The sequence below is a fragment of the Lemur catta genome, chromosome 18 (assembly GCF_020740605.2).
Source record: "Lemur catta isolate mLemCat1 chromosome 18, mLemCat1.pri, whole genome shotgun sequence".
NCBI lineage: Eukaryota > Metazoa > Chordata > Mammalia > Primates > Lemuridae > Lemur > Lemur catta.
This window is the reverse complement of record NC_059145.1, coordinates 45,510,276-45,531,132: the sequence shown is the minus strand read 5'-3', so window position 1 is coordinate 45,531,132 and position 20,857 is coordinate 45,510,276. Positions and strand designations below refer to the sequence as shown.

At 42.6% G+C, this 20,857-nt stretch overlaps 2 protein-coding genes across 3 annotated transcripts; both read left to right on the top strand.

Moving 5' to 3' along the window:
- The first annotated feature begins 1,674 nt into the window (after positions 1 to 1,674).
- On the top strand, positions 1,675 to 5,186 carry RPL14 (ribosomal protein L14). The gene is made up of 6 exons (XM_045530750.1): positions 1,675 to 1,752; positions 2,274 to 2,375; positions 3,071 to 3,165; positions 4,439 to 4,538; positions 4,635 to 4,688; positions 4,858 to 5,186. The coding sequence occupies exons 1-6, from the start codon at positions 1,750 to 1,752 to the stop codon at positions 5,140 to 5,142; spliced, it is 639 nt and encodes a 212-aa protein (XP_045386706.1). The 5' UTR covers positions 1,675 to 1,749; the 3' UTR covers positions 5,143 to 5,186.
- Positions 5,187 to 10,856: 5,670 nt separating this feature from the next.
- On the top strand, positions 10,857 to 20,539 carry ZNF620 (zinc finger protein 620). Of its 2 annotated transcripts, none has more exons than XM_045530749.1 (5): positions 10,857 to 11,062; positions 11,626 to 11,692; positions 15,273 to 15,399; positions 15,906 to 16,019; positions 17,795 to 20,539. In XM_045530749.1, the coding sequence occupies exons 2-5, from the start codon at positions 11,669 to 11,671 to the stop codon at positions 18,796 to 18,798; spliced, it is 1,269 nt and encodes a 422-aa protein (XP_045386705.1). In that variant the 5' UTR covers positions 10,857 to 11,062; positions 11,626 to 11,668; the 3' UTR covers positions 18,799 to 20,539. The 2 variants fall into 2 exon arrangements, with proteins under 2 accessions (XP_045386705.1, XP_045386704.1); XM_045530748.1 differs by having other exon boundaries at positions 15,246 to 15,399.
- Positions 20,540 to 20,857: the final 318 nt, after the last annotated feature.

The following is a 20,857-nucleotide window of genomic DNA, read 5'->3' as shown; positions in this document are numbered from 1 at the left end:
TCTGATTTCTGACGTCTGTGGCCTCTGACAGTTACTTTGTTCATTCTTGCATGTCTGCGACCTTCGGAGGCAAACAAGCCTTGGTTGGAGGAAGTTATCTTACCATTATAATGGAGCTTGGGAGACAATGAAAACTCCTTGGGGCTGCTTAGCAAGGGTCTTGAGATGCTTGTGAGAAGCACATTCTAGGAAAGGAAAGGGCTCAACTGCATGAAAAGCTGTGGGACCTGTAGCTGTAGCGAGGTAGGAGTGAGAGATGCAGAATGGCAGGAGAGAAAAGGTAAGACGGTTTCTTGGAGTGAGATTTTGGAGCTATGATCCGGCCTGTGAATAGCCAGGGCACTCCAGTCTGGGCAACATAGCCAGACCTGTCTCTTTGACAAAAAAAAAAAAAAAATGCTGGGCTTGGTGGCTCATGCCTGTAATCCTAGCACTCTGAGAGGCTGAGGCAGAAGGATCCCTTGAGTTCAGGAGTTCGAGAACAGCCCGAGCAAGAGCGAGACCCCGTCTCTACTAAAAATAGAAAAAATTGGCCGGGCATGGTGGTGCACTCCTGTTGTCCTAGCTACTGGGGAGGCTGAGGAGGATTGCTTGAGCCCAGGAGTTTGAGGTTGATGTGAGCTAGGCTAATGCCACGGCACTCTAGCCTGGGCAACAGAGCGAGGCTCTGTCTCAAAAAAGTAAAAAATATAAAAAATAATAAATATGAACATTACGTTTGTCTTCTGATGTGATGCACCAAGGACACACCATTTCTACCGAAAATTAATCATCTGAATTTAATCATGTGGAAAACTCCAACAAACCCATATTGGGACAGTACACAAAACAAGCTTGTACTTTAAAAAAATCTCAGCATCCTAAAAGACCCAGAAAGGCTTAGGAACTGTTACAGATTTAACAGTTAAATCTAAAACTACAGACCTGATAACTAAATGCCAACTTGTAATCCTCCATTAGATCATGGACCAGGCAAAAAAAATTTTCTTTTCCCATTAGCTCTAAGGGACATAAGAAGGACAATTAATAACATTTGAATAAGGGTTGTTGATTACAGTACTGTAGTAATATTAATTTCCTGATTTTGATAAGTGTACTGATGATGTAAGAACATGTCTGTTGTTAGGAAACACACATTTAAGAACGTAGAGATAAAGGGACATCATGTCTGTAATTTCCTCTCAAATGGTTCAGATAAAAATGATAGCATGGTAACGCAAACGTAAAATGTTAACCTTTGGAGAATCTAGAAAGGTTTACGGGAATTATTTGTACTATTTTAGCAATGTTTCTTTAATTACTTTAAAGAGTTTTTAAAGGTTAACAAAATTACTGGGATTATTTAGGGAGAAAACGTGAGGAGCGAACAAACCTAGTACTAAGGCAGGAATAACACATTTAAACAAAAATCAGGAGATTAAAAGGAAGTCCAGTGGGATGCGGACAGAGTTTGAATGAAAGGCATAGCCTTGTGCTCTTCTTTACCCTAAATTACTAAGAGATGACTTTCCGGCAACTCCCCAGCCCCAACCACTAAAGCGAATCTCGCCGCACAGGTCTGCGCAAAGACAACCCTTCCCCGGCGGGCTCCGCCGTGTTCTCTCACTCAGCCTGCGTGCGCATACGCACGCACGCACCAGCCAATCATCAGTGCCGACGACGCAGGCTCGTTAACGCAAGGGCGGGGCGATCGTCTACACATGCGCACTGTTGGGCGGGCCTTCTTCCTTCTCGCCGAACGCCGCCGCCATGGTGAGTCTTGCTGTCGCGGGCTCCGGGTTTGGTTACCACGCCGGTTAACCTCCGCCTCGGCGGGGGGCTGAGGCCCGCAGTGGCGCCCAGAGGGTCCTGGGCAGCGCGTGGTGAGGGTGCATGGGCAGGCTGTGTACGGGGTTCGGGCCCTTCCGGACTGGCGGCCGCTGAGCGCGTGTGGGGCCAGGCAGGCTCGGCCCGCCGGGGGCCCCGCGTGCGCGCCGCTGCCGCCGGAGCGGGACGGCCGAGGCGGTCAGTGGCCTGGCCTGGGTGGGAGCTGGGGGGCTGGGGGGCGGGTGCGTGCAGCCCCCATAGGCCTGGAGGTGGCGGGAGCCGAGCTTTCGCCACCGCCGGGTTGGCAGATTTGGTCCATCCAGGTTGGCCCGTGGTGTTCAGACGTGTTCCCATGCAGCACTCCTTTTCGCTGCAATTAGCCACGTTGTCTTTACGCTGCAGAAAGTTACGTAAACTGATGAGCATTTTTAAGCAAGTCTGGCTGTCTCTTTCTTTCCTCACGTTAGGTGTTCAGGCGCTTCGTGGAGGTTGGCCGAGTGGCCTACGTCTCCTTTGGGCCTCATGCCGGAAAGCTGGTCGCGATTGTAGATGTTATTGATCAGAACAGGGTGAGTGAAAGTGTCCCATCTTTTTACTAACCATAGCAGTGAACGGTAGCACTATAGACGGTAATACTTTTCCCAGTGGCCCTGGAGATGAGAATGCTATGAGAGGTAGCTGTATTTTACTATGGAGAAAACAGGCAGTGTAGGTTAGGGGTTTCAAGCACAGATTTAAGTTAGCTATTACTGGTTTTTTGGTATTACATCAGCCACTTACATTAGTCACAGCTTTTAGCCAATGATGGGCTGAAACGTTTTGAGGTTTAAATGAGTTACTATAGATGAAGTGAGTTTAGAACAGATCCAGGCACGTAGAAAGCCCTTTTGCGTTTGCGTCAGTATTTGAGAGCGGCAAATTAAGAACTTTAACAATGCTTATGAACAAACATAAAGGTGTTAGAAATGTAAGGATTAAAGATCTAAAATTGCCCAGCTAATTACATGTGGTTGATTTCCATGGTAGTAGTTGATAATTTTTTAAGAAGCATTTAATGGTATAAAAGCAAAGCTGTATGATTCAGATAGAATTTAAATAAGATTGCTGTAAAGTAGGGCAAAATCTTTGTTTTCTCTGAGGAATTCCTTTAAATAGTAATGTGGACTTGAAAGCCTTGAAAAGACTAGTAATTATACAGAATGTCTGTCCATTGTAATTGCTGTTATGTTTTTTCGCTGAGATCCTTGATCCTTGTGTTCTATAGGCTTTGGTTGATGGACCTTGCACTCAGGTAAGAAGACAGGCCATGCCTTTCAAATGCATGCAGCTCACTGACTTCATCCTCAAGTTCCCACACAGGTAACTATTCACCAATCATCACTCCTCCCAGCTTTGTTTATACTAGTAAAAGTTGTCTTAATTCAAAAAAATGTTTGTTACATTGAGAAAGTAATAAACATTACAGAAGAGGAATTTACATTATAGAAGTAAACAGGCATTTATTTTTAAAATGTCATATAGTCACTTCTCCACCCTGGTAATTTTCTGGCTTTGCCTTTATTCAGGCTTGCCATCCTCTTTTCTTGTGGTCCCCCTTTCTTTAGTATTTTCACACAATAAAAATAAGGAATTCTGTTCTTCGCTGAACATAGTAACTTTTAGCTTTAAAACATATACTAAATCTTATGTCTTTCGATTCTGGCTGTTATTAAATGACCTTTAAGTGTGTGGCAGGTATAAGGTATTTAACTTAAGAGCTTCTGTTCTCAGCTTACATTTAGGGAATTGGAGCAATGAGTAGTGATTCTTTTTTAATATGGAAATTAAAACACTATGATGTGTTGCTGTAAAGTTATCTCAATCTACAATGACAGTTGGTTGCAATGGAGTGTGTAGTATAACATGGCCATTACAGATAAGATAGCCCTAAACTGATTTTACATACATATAAACAGCAGGATAAAAAGTATGCTGTGCACCTCCGATAATGCTGATAGACTTTCAAGTACTGGTTGTTGAAAACTTAACACTTGAACAACCTGGAGTGAACATGCCCATGCCGTGCTGTTATGACTATCACATTGTTTGAGGCACAATTAGGGATGAATCTTGAGGATGTTTTTCAAAGTTCATTGTATAGAGGGATTTCAGGTGACTTACTTTCTGGTGACGGTTTTCTCTGGGTACTCCTGTTATTTTCTGTCTTAGATCCTTGAATGATGCACGCAGAGTTTTTTATTGTTTTTTTCCAAGGATGTTTGGCCACAAATCATTACTGTAAAAGATAAAAACAGGCCTAAGGATTAACTTACCTTGTTAATTATGAAAAGGAGATGGTTTTCTACATATGCACTATCCTAAGTGGAATTACATATGGTTGGAGGTGATTTCTGAATCCATAAAATGGACTGGATTGCAGTTTTGATTAAAATTATGCTTGTAATTAATAATCTATCCTGGCTTAGTGAATACCATTCAAATAGGTAAAAGTCTTAGTGTACCAGGTGTTGTATGCTATGTAGACAGTTAAAACTAGAAGTGTAACAGAAAGGGTGCTTTGGATAAAAAGCTGTCCTTGATTGTGTGTGTCTTCAAAGCTGATTCCTTAATCTTTGGTTTTGGCTCTTTCTAGTGCCCGCCAGAAGTATGTCCGACAAGCTTGGCAGAAGGCAGACATAAATACAAAATGGGCAGCCACAAGATGGGCTAAGAAGATTGAAGCCAGAGAAAGAGTAATGACTTGGGGTCATTTGAATCTTGGGCTTTTCTTTTTTAGAGGGTTCAGTATAGTACAAAAGGGATAATTTTAATTTTTTTTTTTTTAACAGAAAGCTAAGATGACGGACTTTGATCGTTTTAAAGTAATGAAGGCAAAGAAAATGGTAAATTTTAAGATCCGTATTCTTGTGCAATTTAGCTTCAGGATGATAAGGGAGCAGTAGCTAAATCTCATATTAAGCTGCTGGTCTCTGGGGTGCTTCATGTGAAAAGGGAGAATTTAGAGTTTTTGTATGTATGTACAATAAGTGGTTTCTTATTGACAATTTTCAGAGGAACAGAATAATCAAGAATGAGGTTAAGAAGCTTCAGAAGGCAGCTCTCCTAAAAGCTTCTCCCAAAAAAGCGCCTGCTAAGGGTGCTGCTGCGGTTCCAGCAGCTGCTGCTAAAGTTCCAGCCAAGAAGATGACCACTGCAGGCAAGAAGGCTCCAGCCCAGAAGGTTCCTGCCCAGAAAGCCACAGGCCAGAAGGCAGCACCTCCTCCAAAAGCTCAGAAGGGTCAAAAAGCTCCAGCCCAGAAAGCACCTGCTCCAAAGGCATCTGGCAAGAAAGCATAAAGAGGCTATTATAACAGTAATAAAGGTTCTTTTTGACATGTTGACAGATCTATTTAAGTTTGTGAATTGAAAGCCTCTTGCTGAGGCTGGGGTTAGGGGGCAGACTGATAGGATTGTTAGCATCATTAGAGAATCCATTCCTTAATCTGACTCTGTCCAGACTTGGAGATATAGTACAAGGCCATCACAAAGTTGTAACTGGTGAGTTTTTTTATGTGGAATCATTATGTTTAGAATACCAAGTGACATTTTCCCCCCATAGGTAAAATTCTAGAGTTTTAAAAAAAAAAAAAACTATAAACCCCATAAAGGTATAGTTTCCAGCCTCTTGATGGAGTCTAGGATATTTTCTCATAAACTGTATAGTTTATGAGAACAAGACAAGTATGTAAATTCGCAAGTTGAGCATCTCTAGTCCGAGATGATCCAAAATCTGAAACTAAGCACCAACATGATGCCACAAGTGGAACATTCCACATCTGACCTCATGGCAGGTTGAACACAAAATGCAGACACACAACATTTATTCAGTGTCTCCAAGGAAAAAAATAGTTAACTTCAGGTTTTGTATATATAAAACAAATTTCATGCTTAGTTTTAGGTCCCATCCCCAGGGATTTTATGTATATGCAAATATTCCAAAATCCAAAATATTTTTGGTCTGAAGCACTTCACTTGACCTCTGTGTGGTAGGTGAGGTTTCTGATTCTCTGTCTCTACAAGATTTTAGTAATTTTGGACAGTGAAGGATCCTGAATGGACTTAAATACTATAAGGTTGTACTTCATCTTGGAAATTAGTGATACATTTAAAATGAAGTTCATTTTCTAAACAAGGTAGCTTCCAACCTCTACTGAGGTAAAGGACGCGATATTTGTTTGATATTGATAGGTAAGTAATAATGATGTAATAGCTTCTATGATAGGGAAAATGTAGATAATTTGGGATTACCTGTACTACAGCTGAAGACCTCAGGAAGGTGGTGTAAGGAAGGGGAAGGATAGTTATGAGATAGGAAATAAACCTGCTGATGTGGAGAACTGGCTATAGGGGCCACAGTGAGGAAGCAAGTTAGTGGTTAGATCTTATGTGGAAGCATAGGAAGCCACTGATGGTTTTTTAATGGAGTGATAACCTCAGATCACTCAACTGTTGGATTGAATCTTACGGGATCAAGTCTGGGAAGGCTGGGGTTGGTGCTATGAAGTCTGGCAGTATAAGGAAGTGGTAGTGATGATGCCATTTAGTTGGTCTTGGTCATACATTAGGCTGGAGAGAAAGTAAAAGTAAAGTGCTACCGATTTCTGGCTTGTACCTCTGGCTTTAGTTGTTGGAGAACATGAGGTAGGGTGTGTGTTTATCCAGGGGAGGTGAGTTAGATGCCATGCAGACTAGATATGCAAGGGTGCTGACAAGCTATACTCTGATCCTGGCTCTACCTCCTTAAAGCTATGTAATTCAGGCACGTTATCCCAAAAATCTAGTTTCTTCATTTATGTGATATGCTTCAGAGTAATAAGTCATAATGTATAGCCCAGTGACTGGTTCGTAGTAAGAGCTGTGATAATTACAGACACAAGAAGGAGAGGTTTCAGGACAGATTTAGGATTCCTGGATATACAGGTGGTCACTGATTGCCCAGGGGTACAGTGAGCAAGAAGAGATGAATAGAGGGAAAGATTGGGAAGGAGTGGTGGGAGGTGGGAAATTGGGGGTGGGTGGGGACATGGGAGCCAGGAAAAGAATTTTGCTTGAGATTGTCAAGGTGAGGGGAAGAGGGCAATGGGGAAACGTTACATGGGGTTTGGATGTTTTGTTTTTATAAAGCTGGTGACTTGAGTATGTTTGTTTCTGGGAAAGGGGCTAATTGAAGGAGGGAAGTTTGGTCCTTGGAAAAGCAAAATGGGATGGAGTCTAGGGAAGAGGAGTAAGGATTAGCTTTAGAGGAAGGATGTCCTTTGCATGAGGATACAAAGTAAGAAAAGGTGGGTTTAGATAATCTCTAGGTTTGCTGTCAGTAATTGAGGATTTTCACCTTGATCTCTGAATTTCTCTGGAGTTAGCAAAGTCGTAACACTGAGAAGAAGGGATGAGGGAAGGTAGGTTTGCAGACATAGAGGTTTGTAATTGCTTGTGGAGTAAAGGGGAGAGCACTTATGTCAGATTGCCAGTGGTTTTGAGGGTCCTTTGGCTCCAGTCTGTGAGGTGCTCAGAGGATGAGAAAGCTTCAGGTTAGAAGCAGCATTCAAGCTGCACCTAGAACATAGTGCAATATGGAACAATGGAAATTGGAAATTCAATTCCAGTCTAAGGGGCTTTTAGGAAAGTATTGAGGCATGAGATGCCTGAAAAGGAGTAGAAAGTAAAATTAATAAGGTCGGGCCATATGATAGATTTTTGAGCAAGGGAGTAATCATGAAGATCAGTGTAGCAGCATAGCCTGGATTGGGTTGGAGGATGAGGAAGGAGATTGGAAAATTATTAAAATATCCAGGTATATAAAAGTCCACTTTGATTATAGAAAACTGCACACTTCTCTAGTTAGACTCATTAGAGAGGGAGGGTGGCATAGGGAAAGAATACTGATTTCAAAGTCATAGCTACGTTTAAATCCTGTCATTCAGCCCCAAATAATTGTATTAATACCTTACATGAGCCTCATCTGAAAAATAAGGGCCCTAATACCTGCCTTATATTGTGGCAAGGATCACATGAGTCAAATGGGATGCTTGTGAAAGTGGGGTCTATATCTTCAACCTCTGACACAGTTCTTCCCACACATTAAGTATTCAGTAATTTGGGTTGAATTGTGTTGAGTTAAACTGGCTCTATAGACAAAATTAGGAAGTTAGATTGGTTTTCAGGGAACCTGTACTAGCCTTTACTTCAGTAGCCTCTGATATTCAGGTAGTTGGCATATCCGCTAATTCATGTTACTTACTTCCCTCTCAGTTGTTGGGTCAAATACTATTTATCCTTTAGTAGCTAAATTAAAGGTTACCTCATTCTACTAGTTAGCTGATTTTTTAAAAATCTGGATGAAATTATGAATACATATACATTATAATGAGATGGTTGAAAGTGAAGGACCCTTTGATTATTTGCACTTCCAATTTCAGTACTCTGTGTAAAGGAAACCATTGTGTACATCTTGCAGACACGTTAAAATGTGTATGTACATAAAAATAGTTTCATGGTTTGCTTATTTTAAGCAAATGTTATGCTCTACATATTCTGCAAATTGCTGTATTTTTCTTAATACATTCTGGAGATCTTGTCAAGTCCCTATGTTAGGGTTCTCAACCAATGGGATAAATGGATGAATTGGCTCATGAGATTATGAAGGCCCAGAAATCCCACAATCTGCAAGTCTGCAGAGTAGAGAAGTGGGAAAGCTAATGGGGTGATTCAGTTTGAGTTCAAAGGCCTGAGAACTGGTGGTGTCAATGGTGTAAGTCCTGATCTGAGTCCAAAGGCTCAAGAAACGAGCACCATTGTCTGAGGGCAGGAGAAGGTGGATGTCCCGGCTCAAGCAAATTCACACTACCTCCACCTTTTTATTCTGTTCAGACTCTCAACGAATTGGATGATAACCACCTGCATTGGTGAGGGTGATCTTTACTTAGTTTACCTGTTCAAATGCTTATCTCTTTCAGGAACAGTCTCAGAGACTCCCAGAAATGTTTTACCAACTGTCTGAGCGTTCCTTAGCCCAGTCAAGTTGACACATGAAATTAACCATCACAACCCCTGTTAATGTACCTAATTATTTTTGTCTTCATAATCACAATATGAATGTTCAGGTGTTCATTATGAATGTTCATTTGGCCTCTATTGGTAGACATTTAGAATGGTCCAGCAGTACCCTTACTTTCTCTTACTCTGGACTAAGCACTGTTGGAAAATGAAGGGACAAGAATAAGAATTTGTGAATTCTCTGCTCCTGCAGACACACATACCTCATTTACTTTTCACAATATTCCTATTTTCATATGAAGCAGGCTAAGAGAGGTGAAATAAGCTCATTCATTCAACAAATATTTGTGGTGTACCTACTGAAGGAGTTCTCCTAAAGGAACTGTCTTCATTTTTTGCTGTTATGACATAATACCACAGACTGGGTAACTTATAAACAATAGAAGTTTATTTGGCTTATGGTTCTGGGGTCTGGGAAGTCCAAGAGCATGGCACTAGCATCTGGTAAGGGCCTTCATGCTGAGTCATCCTATGGTAGAAGGTGGAATGACAAGTGAGCACTTGAGAGACAGAGAAAGGATGGGGCCAAATTCATCATTTTTATCAGGAACTCCCACAATAACCCATTCCCTTGATAATGGCATTCATTCATGGGAACAGAACCCTCATGGCCTAATCACCTCTTAGAGGCTCCACCTCTTAATATCCATGCGTTTTGGAGGGGACATTCAAACTATAGCATGAGCTTAGAGTCTACTGGGAAGAAAGACAGTAAAAAGGCAATGTCAGCAGTGCACTATTACAGGAGTAAGCATGGGGGGCCAGGAGACCATCATCTAGGAAGTCAGAAAGGACTTCTTTGAGGAACAGCTGTTCTCAAATCTCCCCCCCTCCCCCACCGCCCCCCGGCATGTGCTTCTAGGTATATGTTCTCAAATCTGAAAGGTTTAGGGACAATATCTGAAAGAGCCAGATATTTCTGAAGGGTTTTAAAAAGCAAACAGTGTCATAACCAGATTTGCATCTTAAATCATCCTGGCTGCAGTGTGGAAGGAAGGCTCGAAGGGGGCTAGACTGGAGACCAGGGAAATGGTTAGGAGGTTGTCTCAGTAATCCAGAGCCGAGAAGATGCAGAGGAAGGAGTTATCACAGATGACGAACTTGGTTGGTTAAATGCAAACTGGTGCGTGTCAGCGGGATGAGGGAAGCCTGGAGAAGGAACAGGAAGGTGAGGGAAGGATGATGAGATTAGTTTGGAATATTTTGATTTTTAGGCTCTTGTGGAGTAGTTAAGCAGAAATAAACAATAGGCAGTTTGAAACACAGGTCTCTAGCTTGGAGCTATCTGCACAGTGCCTGGCCAATAGGAGGCACTGTTGTCATGGTTATTATATCTGGGCTACAGAAAGACATAAGGAAGTGTCTTACAGGAGAGTGGTGATGATACACAGGAATAATAATGTCAGCAGTAATTTATCTAGCATTTATTTTGACTTAGTTATGGTACAAAAACAGAAAATGTGTTTTACACGAATTGACTCAATCCACTTAATTTATAAATTCGAAACTATTACCCTTCTCCACTGAGAAATTGAGGCAAAGATTTAAGTATAACTTGAGCAAGTCCATACGGTTAATAAACAGTGGAGCCAGGAGCCAGGAACGCAGACAATGGGACCCCAGACCCCACGTCTTAAGTCACAGTCCGGCAAATCAGCCATTAAGTGGGAGACGGGGGCTATGAATCCATCAGCAGGTTAAGGTACTGCTAGTAAACGCTACAGCCAGAATACCGAGCATAACAAGAATAATGTGGACTCTGTCCTTGAGGAATTTATCGCCTGATTGGAGTGCTAAAACATAAGCGAAAATAATTAATAAAAAAAACCCAAGTGCAGAGGGGGCATGGGGAAGGGAGGGGTGGGAGCCTGGCTTGGGGGAAGTCATAGAGAGGGCCAGCCTCCCGACGTCCTAGAGAGGCGCCGGGGACCGCAGCCCGCTCGCGCTTCCGCCTCGGCTGCGCGCGCTCGGGGTGACTCCCGGGCCCCGGCCAGGGTCCCCTGCACCGGCTCCTCGTCCGGGAGGTCCGGCGTCGGGACCGCGCAGACGCCGTCCTAGGGGCCCACGCGGCCGCCCAGAGCCCGAGCCCGGCTCCCCTCCCCTCGGAGGCGCCATCGACCTTCCCGTGCCGGAAGAGCTGGCCTGCTGTCCTGTCTGGCTCACGGTACTCGGGGCGAGGGCCGGTGACCATAGGGTCGCCTGCTTCCCCGGGTGGAGCTTTCAGATCCCGGTCCCGGTCTCTGGTCACCATTGCCCACTGGGACATTGAGCGTCTCACCCTTGTCACCTGGAGCTAGATCACCACTTGCATTTTGGCCTGCAGCCCGTGGCTGGTTCAAGAGGACCCGTTATCCTACTTTCTCTGTAGAGGCTCGTTTTGGGTCTTTGCCATGATCACTAGAAGCATTCAGCACAATCTACTTAGTAATGTATTTATAGTGGGGCAAAGGATTTTCTTAAAAGCCATGAATCCATTGCAGTTCCTGACTTTTGCTTCAGAGATTCTCTTTCTAGGAATTTCCAGCTTCACCAGGCAGATCTGTAGGAGAATGTACAAAGGTAGAATTTGCAGGATCCTATGAATCAGTGCAGAGGATGGTTGAGAACAGGCAAAGTGTCCTAAGAATATCTGTTTCCATTGAGAGTGACAGGAGACTGAGAGGGGAAGAAGTGGAGAGTGTGGGAAACAGACGGAATCAACCTCATTGTGGTTCTCTCTCCTCTTAGCTCCAAACAAGAGGGCAGTGCATGAAGCCAGGGGTCATCAGCCATGCTCCAGACAGTATGGTTCCAGGTGAGCAGAGCTTTCTTCCAGCTTTCCATATTCAGAACAGATATGAAAGGTCACTACAGGTTCAATAGCCTGACTTGGCCAGTCCTGTGCTTAGCTTTGCATCCATCAATAGAGTATGGCAAAGGAGTATGCCAGGGGTGTTGATGAAGGAGAGTAGGTAAATTTGGGAGGATCGAGTTGGTTGGGAAAGAAAGAAAGAATTCTAGAAAGTGAGAATCTGCATCCATGAAAACTGAAATTGTGGTCCATAGATGAGCTGCTTCTGTATCACCAGGGGCTTGTTAGGCAGAATTTCAGGCCCCACTCTAGATCTCCTGAATCAGAATCTACATTTTTCACAAGATATGGGGAGTTAATCAGCAAGTTAAAATTTGAGGAGTGCTAGTCTGGATCATAGTACACAGAGGAAAGCCACCTTCTGAGATTTGACAGGCACTCCCAGGGGAGGAGTTTGCTCTGCAGACCACCCAGTTAGGGTACAGTGAAGCCAAAACTGGGAGCATTTGGAAGGTGTGGATTGATGAGGGAGGTGTATCCTTGGAGGAACACTGAGTATGGATCTGAAGCCAGTGCCTTTAGCCCGTTGGAAAGATGGCAGCGTAAACTCTGTGAGAGCCTTTATCCTTTGTTGACACAAATTCATGCAGCATTGAGAGCAGTGTCCCTCCAGAGTTTTCTGTGTGATAGTGGATGATTTCACTGGATTTTTCTCCAGTGTCCTAGATCATGTAATGAGAAGCTGAGTGTATCATGTAGTGGACATATTATGTAATGAGAAAGCTCCATCCCAGAGATTTAAAAGCAATGTGTATGTACTCCTTTTTGTGGATATTGGATATTGGACCATCCGCTTCTGTTTAAGCACTTCAGCCAAAATTAGTTCCTATAAGTCAGGAAATGTTTAAACATCTGTAGGGAGTAGGCTGCTCTCCTACTGCTTTGCCTGAGTACAGTAGGTTCTAGTAAGAAAACCCCAAGTGACAGTGGCTTAAACAAGGTAGAGCCTTCTCTCTCATGCAAAAGAAGCCTGTGAGAGTCAGTCCAGGGCTAGTGTAGCAGCTCCATTATTATCCTGCTCTCAGGCTCTTTCTGTCTTTCTGCTCTACCATCCTAGCACTGTCTCACATGCTCTAGGCCACTTTATGGTCCAAGATGGCCACTTGGTCTCCAGCCATCATGTGTGCATTCCAGCTAGAAGAGGAGATGCCAGAACCTTTATTTTTTAGGAATCTTCCCAGAAAGTCCCTGATAATACAATTGCATTTCATTGGCCTCACTTAGTTGCCAGGGCTTAGTGCAACCTCAAGTAAAATTAGGGTTCTATTATTAAGGAAGAAAAGGAGTATATACACACACAAACAGATGCACATACCTGTTTGTCTTTGCTATAATTTCTATGAGGAATATTTGTCATTTGGAATCTTCTAGGAAATGCCCCCAATCTTATCTGTGGTTGTAATAAGTGTTGAGATTTATATGACATCATATGCCAGGTGATGTTTTAGTACTTTGTACATGTTAATTCATTTTATCCTTAAAAGAGCCCTATCATATAGTTACTGCTATTATCCCAGTTTTACAGATGGGGCAACTGAGGCACAAAAAGGTTAAGTATCTCATCCGGGGTCATATATTTAATGAGTATCAGGGATGGCATTTGATCCTAGGGAGTCTGGCTCTAGAGCAGGGTTTTCAACCAAGGCGCTATTTCCTTTTCATGCCAGGTGATTCTTTGTTTTGGGTATATATTGTAGGATGTTCAGCAATATTTCTGGCCACTATCTACTGGATACCAGTACCACTACCACCACCACCATGCTGCAGTTGTGGCAAGTCCAGACATTGCCACATATCCCCTGGGGGACAAAATTACCCCCATATTGAGAACCACAGTTCTAAATGTCTATGCTATTTGTCACTATGCTGTGCTGCCTCTGTAACCTACTTCCAATACAGGGAAGCAACAGCCTCACCTAATAATGGAGAAGGAGTAAGTGCAAGCAAAGGAGAGAAGCAGAGTGATCATGGATGGAGCAGAATATTGAGCAGCTAAATGTTTCAGGAAACAAGGAACCAAAGAATGCACTGATAATTAGAGAGTAGTCTCAGAGGTGTGGAGGGGTAGAGCATAATGTGAGGAAAGGTGAAGTCCATGTTCCCAGCTCTTGACTCTGAAGGAAGTAAGACAAAGTATTAACATTTGCAGTCAGTGAAATATCTATTCTGTACTGTTCAATAAAGTACCCCGTAGCTACATGTGGCTATTTAAATTAAAATCAATTAAAATTAAAAATTCAGTTCCTCAGTCACACCAGCCATATATGAACTTCCTTGTCAAGGTGTTATCTGATTTCTTTACTGTATAGTTACTCTTTTCCTTTTGCAACTAATAAGTAATCTATGGGGAGACATTTAAGGTCATGCAAATATCCTGCTTCTCATCCAAATTTCCTCCTAGATTTAGCATCCATTGATGATTTTTGTGCAAACCAATCTTTACAATGATGACTGCAGATCTTCTAGTACTTCCGGAGTTATCTTTCTTCCACCCAGAAGAGACTAAGCACAAAGAGAAGTTTGCTAACATGATGAACTGGGATAGAGTACAGTGTGAGTTAGAGAGAAATGTTATAGTAGGACTAATTTACATAAAAGTGCTTAGTTCATTTTGAAGTTTTTGCTTCCTTGTACAACCCTGTAATAGATACTTAGGTAAAAAGGACTCCCCTTATTCCATTTCAAGGTGCTTGATATTGCTGATTCGCCTCATCTGAAAGGGGGAATAATCATTCTTACTTCACAGATGTATATTATGATTGAACAACTTGATGTAAAAGTAACTGACACAGGCACAAAGCCCTAAACAACCTGTGATGGTTTCCTTCTTCCTTGAGAAGTTGGAGATGGTTTTAGTGGGAGGCAGAGAGAGATACACATGGTGAAGAGGACAGAATTGGCAAGTCTGGTAGAGCTTAGGTGATCAGGGGACAGATCTCACACAAAGATGGGAGACTGCCATCCTGTCCCTGGAGTCAAGTGTGTTAGTAGATGAGGAAGTGACACTGTACATTGCCTTCAAGGGAGAACCAGCATTTTCTTGTAAGACAAAGTGGTAGAAAGAGGGAGAAATATCCAGAATGAATATCCCCCTGGAATCATTCCTATGTCTATAGAAGATGTGGAGGAGGAAGACCAGAGAGAAGCTGAGTGGGAGGCCCTGACAGGTGCTTCAGGATGGATGGAGGCAGGTTGAAAGACAAGGTACCTGCTGTGGTTGATTTAGAAACATGACAGAAAAATATACCTAGCTTGTGGAACCAGACATAGGTTGACATGAGAACAGCAGGTGCTGGACTGTGTGCTTAAGACAATTAATATTGGAGCCCCAGAGGTGTGGACATGGAAAGTGGGAAAGTAACTGAGGGCTTCCCGTGACTAGGGTGCTATGTGGCTCTCTCCACCAGTACAAATCTTCCATGAGGCTCAGAGCAATGGATTCTATTAGATTTATCCCTTCCCTGGAATTCAGGCCCCTCCCTCTGCTCTTATGCAGGGCTTGAGCAGGAACCTGTTGTTTCAGGAGCCAGTGACCTTTGAGGACGTGGCTGTGTACTTCACCCAGAATGAATGGGCCAGCCTGGACCCTGCGCAGAGGGCCCTGTACAGGGAGGTGATGCTGGAGAATTACGCAAATGTGGCTTCCCTGGGTAAGAAGACATCTCTTCTTGCTCTTGTCAGCCTCTGCACTTTGAGCATCCTGGCTTCTTTCTTACTTAGAACTTTGTGGGGTCTCTAATAACTCTCAGGGGCAGTTGGCTTGGAGGGTAAGCCCCTCAGAGGTTACTAGGTGTGGAGAGCCCGGTGTTCCCAGGTTTTGAAATCAGCTGTCCCTCCATCCCTGGGAGGGGCTGTACTCCAATCATGGAGGGAAATTAGGAGCTCTTGGGAGCTCAGCAAAGCTGCTTGTGCCTGTGTCTTCCAAGATTTCTGAAGACTTGGGACTTCCTCATGTGAATATGGGATTATTCTGGGACTCTGTTGCCCTTCTGGGGAATTTTTCTGTCATCTAACAGCACAGACTGTTAAGTTTCTCCCTGATTTCACTTTATCCCTTACTGCCTGGCTCAGCAGAGAAAGATAAAGATGGCTGAGAGGGGACCCTGCTTCATGATTCCCTTTACCTTTTTGTACCTGTTTCTTTCTCTCTGGGCAGCTTTTCCGTTCACCAGACCTGTTCTGGTCTCCCAGCTGGAGCAAGGGGAACTGCCATGGGGCCTCGATTCCTGGGAACCTGTGGGCAGGGAGGCCCTCAGAGGTATCTGTCCAGGTGAGCATGGGAACCTATCAGCTGCCTTTTTTGCTTAGCCTGCTTTCTTGTTTTCACATTTCAATGTGTTAGAAGCGTTTCTTCTCTTGGGAGACTTTTCATTCTTATGGAATCATTACATGTGATTCTTTGAGCTCATGGTGGTAGCCTACCTCAAATGTGGAAGGGCCAGTCTCTTCCAAGACAGGCATGATGGCAAGATTTCTTTGCATGCTCATCTTTGTCTCTCCTCCTCACAACCTGCCAAGGTAGACTATCTGACTGAGCAGCACTTAAACCAGCTCTTTCCTTCTCTGTCCTGTGGAAACATCTTATTTTTCCACCAATTTGCTTTTGCAGTCATGAGGATGTCAGCCACCTTATGGGGAAAATGGGCCTCTGGCAGCTTATCTGGCCTTCTGCATATCACAGAGTACATTAATTCTGTGAAAACAGAATTATGAGTTTCTAAGCACTGACTTAACACATAATAAAAATTTCATTTTTATAATGGAAAATTTCAAACATATGCAAACACCAGCATAATGCACTCCAAGTATCCCTTACCCAGCCTCAACATACACCAATGTCCTGCCATTCTTGTTTCATCTTTCCCCCACAGACACTTAAAAAAAAGTTCTTTTAACAGATGAACTTTTAAAGCAAAATTTATTATAAATTAAAGGTGAATAGCTTCCTCATTTTGACAGCTATTAATATGTGGATTAAAAATAAAATATACTCTATTTTCTTGTTTTATTCTGCTTCACCCCTTTTCTGCCTGTTAAAATTTCCTGTGCTCTTTGGACTCTTGGCAGAGAATGCCCATTACTGAGGTACCCCTCAGTCTTGTGTTAAAGTTGTGCCTTTCTGGGTATGACCTCAGGGCTTGAGGCTATCTGGATAAAATACATTTTCTGAACAATTTGCTTGCAAACACATGAGGTTCTGCCCTGGCCCAGTGCTGAAGATTTTATTAGTCTACAAAAGTTCTCAGTAGTGGAAGGAAAATAGCTTTTGATTTTCCCTTATGATGTTAGTTTAGTATTTCCCATTTCATACTGTTGTGTTAAACAAATGCATGTCCTTCCTATATGACCTTTTAGGAAAAATGGCAAGAATCATTACCTGGTTCTCTTCAGCACTTGTGTCTATTCTTGGAAGAGTTCTTCATAGTTCCAGTGCTCTTTTATTTTAGAGGCAAGCCGCCACGCCGTCCCCTTTCCTTCTGGCTGCTGTGGTGTTTGCCAGGCATGGTCCCTCCGCCACAGCATAGCAGCCCGCTACTTTACCAGAGCCAGCCTGACGGTAGAGATCCCATCTCCTTTCAGAGATTGTATGTCATGGATAATGTTTTCTAAAAAGCAGCTGTTAAAGAATTTCAGCCTGGGAGACTGTTGGTAGTGCTTGAGCTGCTTGACTGCCCCTTCTCCAGTCTCAGTGGTCTTCCTTCCGCCTAAGGGTCTTTCTGGTTGTCACTTCTTTTTGTCTGCACTTTTATCCACACCATTCACTTTTCTCTCAGGTTTTCTGCCCTAGTTAACAGTCTTTGCTGTTTTCTGGCGTTCACACTCTTTATGGGAATGCCTCCTGGCCTTGCTTGCCTGCCTGTCATAGAGTCTTCATGTCACTCGTGGGGCTCTGTTATCTTAGGTAGCCATTTTGCGGGCATGTAAGAAAATATCCATATACTCAGGGCATGTTAAAACCACTTGATCCCATTTCCCCTTCAGCACAGGTATTTTCTTTTTGTAATATCAGGGACTGACACTTGTATTTTCTCTTTGTGATATCAGGGGATCAGACCAGAACTGAGAAGGAAGGATTAGCTCCAAAGGAACACACATCCAAAGAAACTGAGTCCCTCAGACTGACATTAGGAGGATTGCCAGGGAATGTTCCCCAGTACCTTGACTTTGGGAGCAGCCTAGAGCAGCCCCAGGGTCATTGGGTAACTAAGACAAAGCCAAAGAGGAGAGAGTTCACAGATGGATCAACCAGGTATCGTGAGGCCTGTGCTGTCAAGAGTAAAGAGAAGTGTGAGAAATTAGGGAAAAATGTTAGTGTTGGCGCACAACTCACTGTGAATCAAACAATTCCTAGTGGTCAGATATCTTATGAATGTGGAAAATGCGACAGATATTTCAGTCGAATGGCAGACTTCCACCGACATCAGAAACGTCACAATGGTGAAAAGTTTTTTGAATGCAAAGAATGTGGAAAAGACTTCAGATATAACTCATTACTTGTTCGGCATCAGATAATTCACACTGGAAAGAAACCATTTAAATGTAAAGAATGTGGAAAAGGTTTAAGTTCAGACACAGCTTTGATTCAGCATCAGAGAATCCACACTGGAGAAAAGCCCTATGAATGTAAGGAGTGTGGCAAGGCCTTCAGTAGCAGCTCGGTCTTCCTCCAGCACCAGAGGTTCCACACTGGGGAGAAACTCTATGAATGTAACGAATGTTGGAAAACTTTCAGTTGTAGCTCAAGCTTCATTGTCCATCAGCGAATGCACACTGGGGAGAAACCCTATAAATGTAAAGAGTGTGGGAAACGATTAAGCTCCAACACGGCCTTGACTCAGCATCAGCGAATTCACACTGGGGAGAAGCCCTTTGAATGTAAGGAGTGTGGGAAGGCATTCAATCAGAAAATAACCCTGGTTCAGCATGAGCGAGTTCACACTGGTGAGAAACCTTATGAGTGTAAGGTGTGTGGGAAAACCTTCAGCTGGTGTGGAAGGTTCATTCTGCATCAGAAACTACACATGCAGAAGGCACCTGTCCAAGCATAGCACTCTTCACAGTGAGGCTCACTGTGTCTCTCCTTGTTTCTATTTTCATGCTCTTTATCAGTGTTCTCACTGTCTTTCCTGGACTGTGCTGATTCTTAACCATATGCCTTTGTTCTAACGACTGTGCATATCTGGAATGCCCACTTTTCTACCTGTCCAGTCATATGTTTAATTCAGAATCTTGGCTTCCATCATGAAATGTTTCTCAAATTTTCTAAGCCCTTGTCTCCCCAACATGAATTCTCTTTACAGCTAGAAAAGACAAAAAACCTAAAAAAACAGCTCCTAAATTGACAAACATAAAAGGAAATGTAAGTTTCCAGATATTAAGGGTATGCAAGATGGATTTGGGGGGAACTTACATTAAAGAACATTACTGTGAATTATGAAAACACCAGGTTTGAATAAGAGATCCTAAAAAAATTTCTAGAGAGAACAAACAAAAGGTCAGAAATGAGAATGGCATTAGATTTCTCAACAGCAACCTTAAAGTTAGATGACAATGGTGTATTCCTTCAAAATTCTAATGGAAAATGATTTCCCCCTAGAATTCTATGCCCTCGAGTGTAAGAAAAGAATAAAGGCATTTCATACCCTTTAGTTTTCAAACCTTTATCTCCCATGCATCCTTTCTCAGAAGTGCAACACTAAACAAGGGATAAATCAGGAAATGAAAAGACAGACATGTGGACACCCTATTACAATCTGTATATCAGAAATCTAAATTCAAAAACAGAAGGGCCCAGTCCATATGGAGCCATGTGCATCTTGGAAGACATCCCTACTAGGGTGCATACTTCAGAGACCTACCTCTGGTGCAGTATTCACTCACCCTACTTACTCTGCAGTTAACCTTCACTACTCAATCACAGTCTGTGCCTTTGCAGAAGTCAGGGTGTATATACCCTTTGAGTCAGGTGCAAGGCCCTATTTGTCTTAAATTTATTCATCTCATTGCTGTTCCATGTGACCTTAAAGGAGGAAACATTTTCTTGCAACTCCATCTAGTTATTTTTTGTGATCATGGGAGAACCTACCATTATTTCTCTTACCTAAGGAAATGAAGGAGGATGTAAATGTGTTCTGTTTTAGCATCCACTTTGCAGGCAGCTTGATTTTGCCCATTGCAGGAAGCAGAGGATAGTGGTTAATAATACAGAGCCAGGCAAACTTTGAACCCAAGTGTGTGACCTTGGTTAAGTTACAGAAACTATGTATTAATTTCTTGGTCTGTGAAATGGGGATGACAGTCAATCTACCTTACAGGTTTGTGTTGAGGCTTAAATGCATTAATATATGAAGAAGTGTTTCAATAGTGACTGGTGCATAATAAAGTGTGGCCTATTATTATAATGCTATTGATAAGTTTTGACTTATCAATACACCAGTGAAACAATCACCACAATCCAGATATAAACAGCCATCACCCCCAGAATTTGCTTGTGCTCCTTTGTAATGCCTTCCATTTGACCCTCCACAGCCAGCCACTCATCTGCTTTCTGTCACTGTGGATTAGTTTTCCTTTATTTTTTGGTGTGATGTTTTTCACTCAGGGTAATTATTTTGAGATTCACCCACGTTGTTGCATATATCAGTAGTTCATTCCTTTTTATTGCTGAGTAGTATTCTACTGTATTGGTATTTCCACAGTTTGTTTATCCATTGGCCTGTTGATGGCCATGTGGATTGTTTCCAGTTTTTGGCTATTATAAATAAAGCTGCTATGAACATTTGTGACCAAGTCTTTGTAAGAGTATATGTTTTCACTTGTCTTGGATAGATACCTGGAGTGGAATGGCTAGTTCATTAGGAAGGTAGGTGTATATTTAACTTTTTGAGAATCTTCAAAACTGTTCTACAAAAAAGATTGTGCCATTGTATGTTTCCACCAGCATTGTATGAGAGTTTCACTTCTAATATATCTTTGTCTACACTTGATATTGTCAGTTTGAAAAATTTTAGCTATTCCAATTGTTTAATGCTAACCTGTTGTGGTTTGAATTTTCATTTCTTTAATGACTAATGATGTTGAGCATATTTTCATGTGCTTATTTATTTT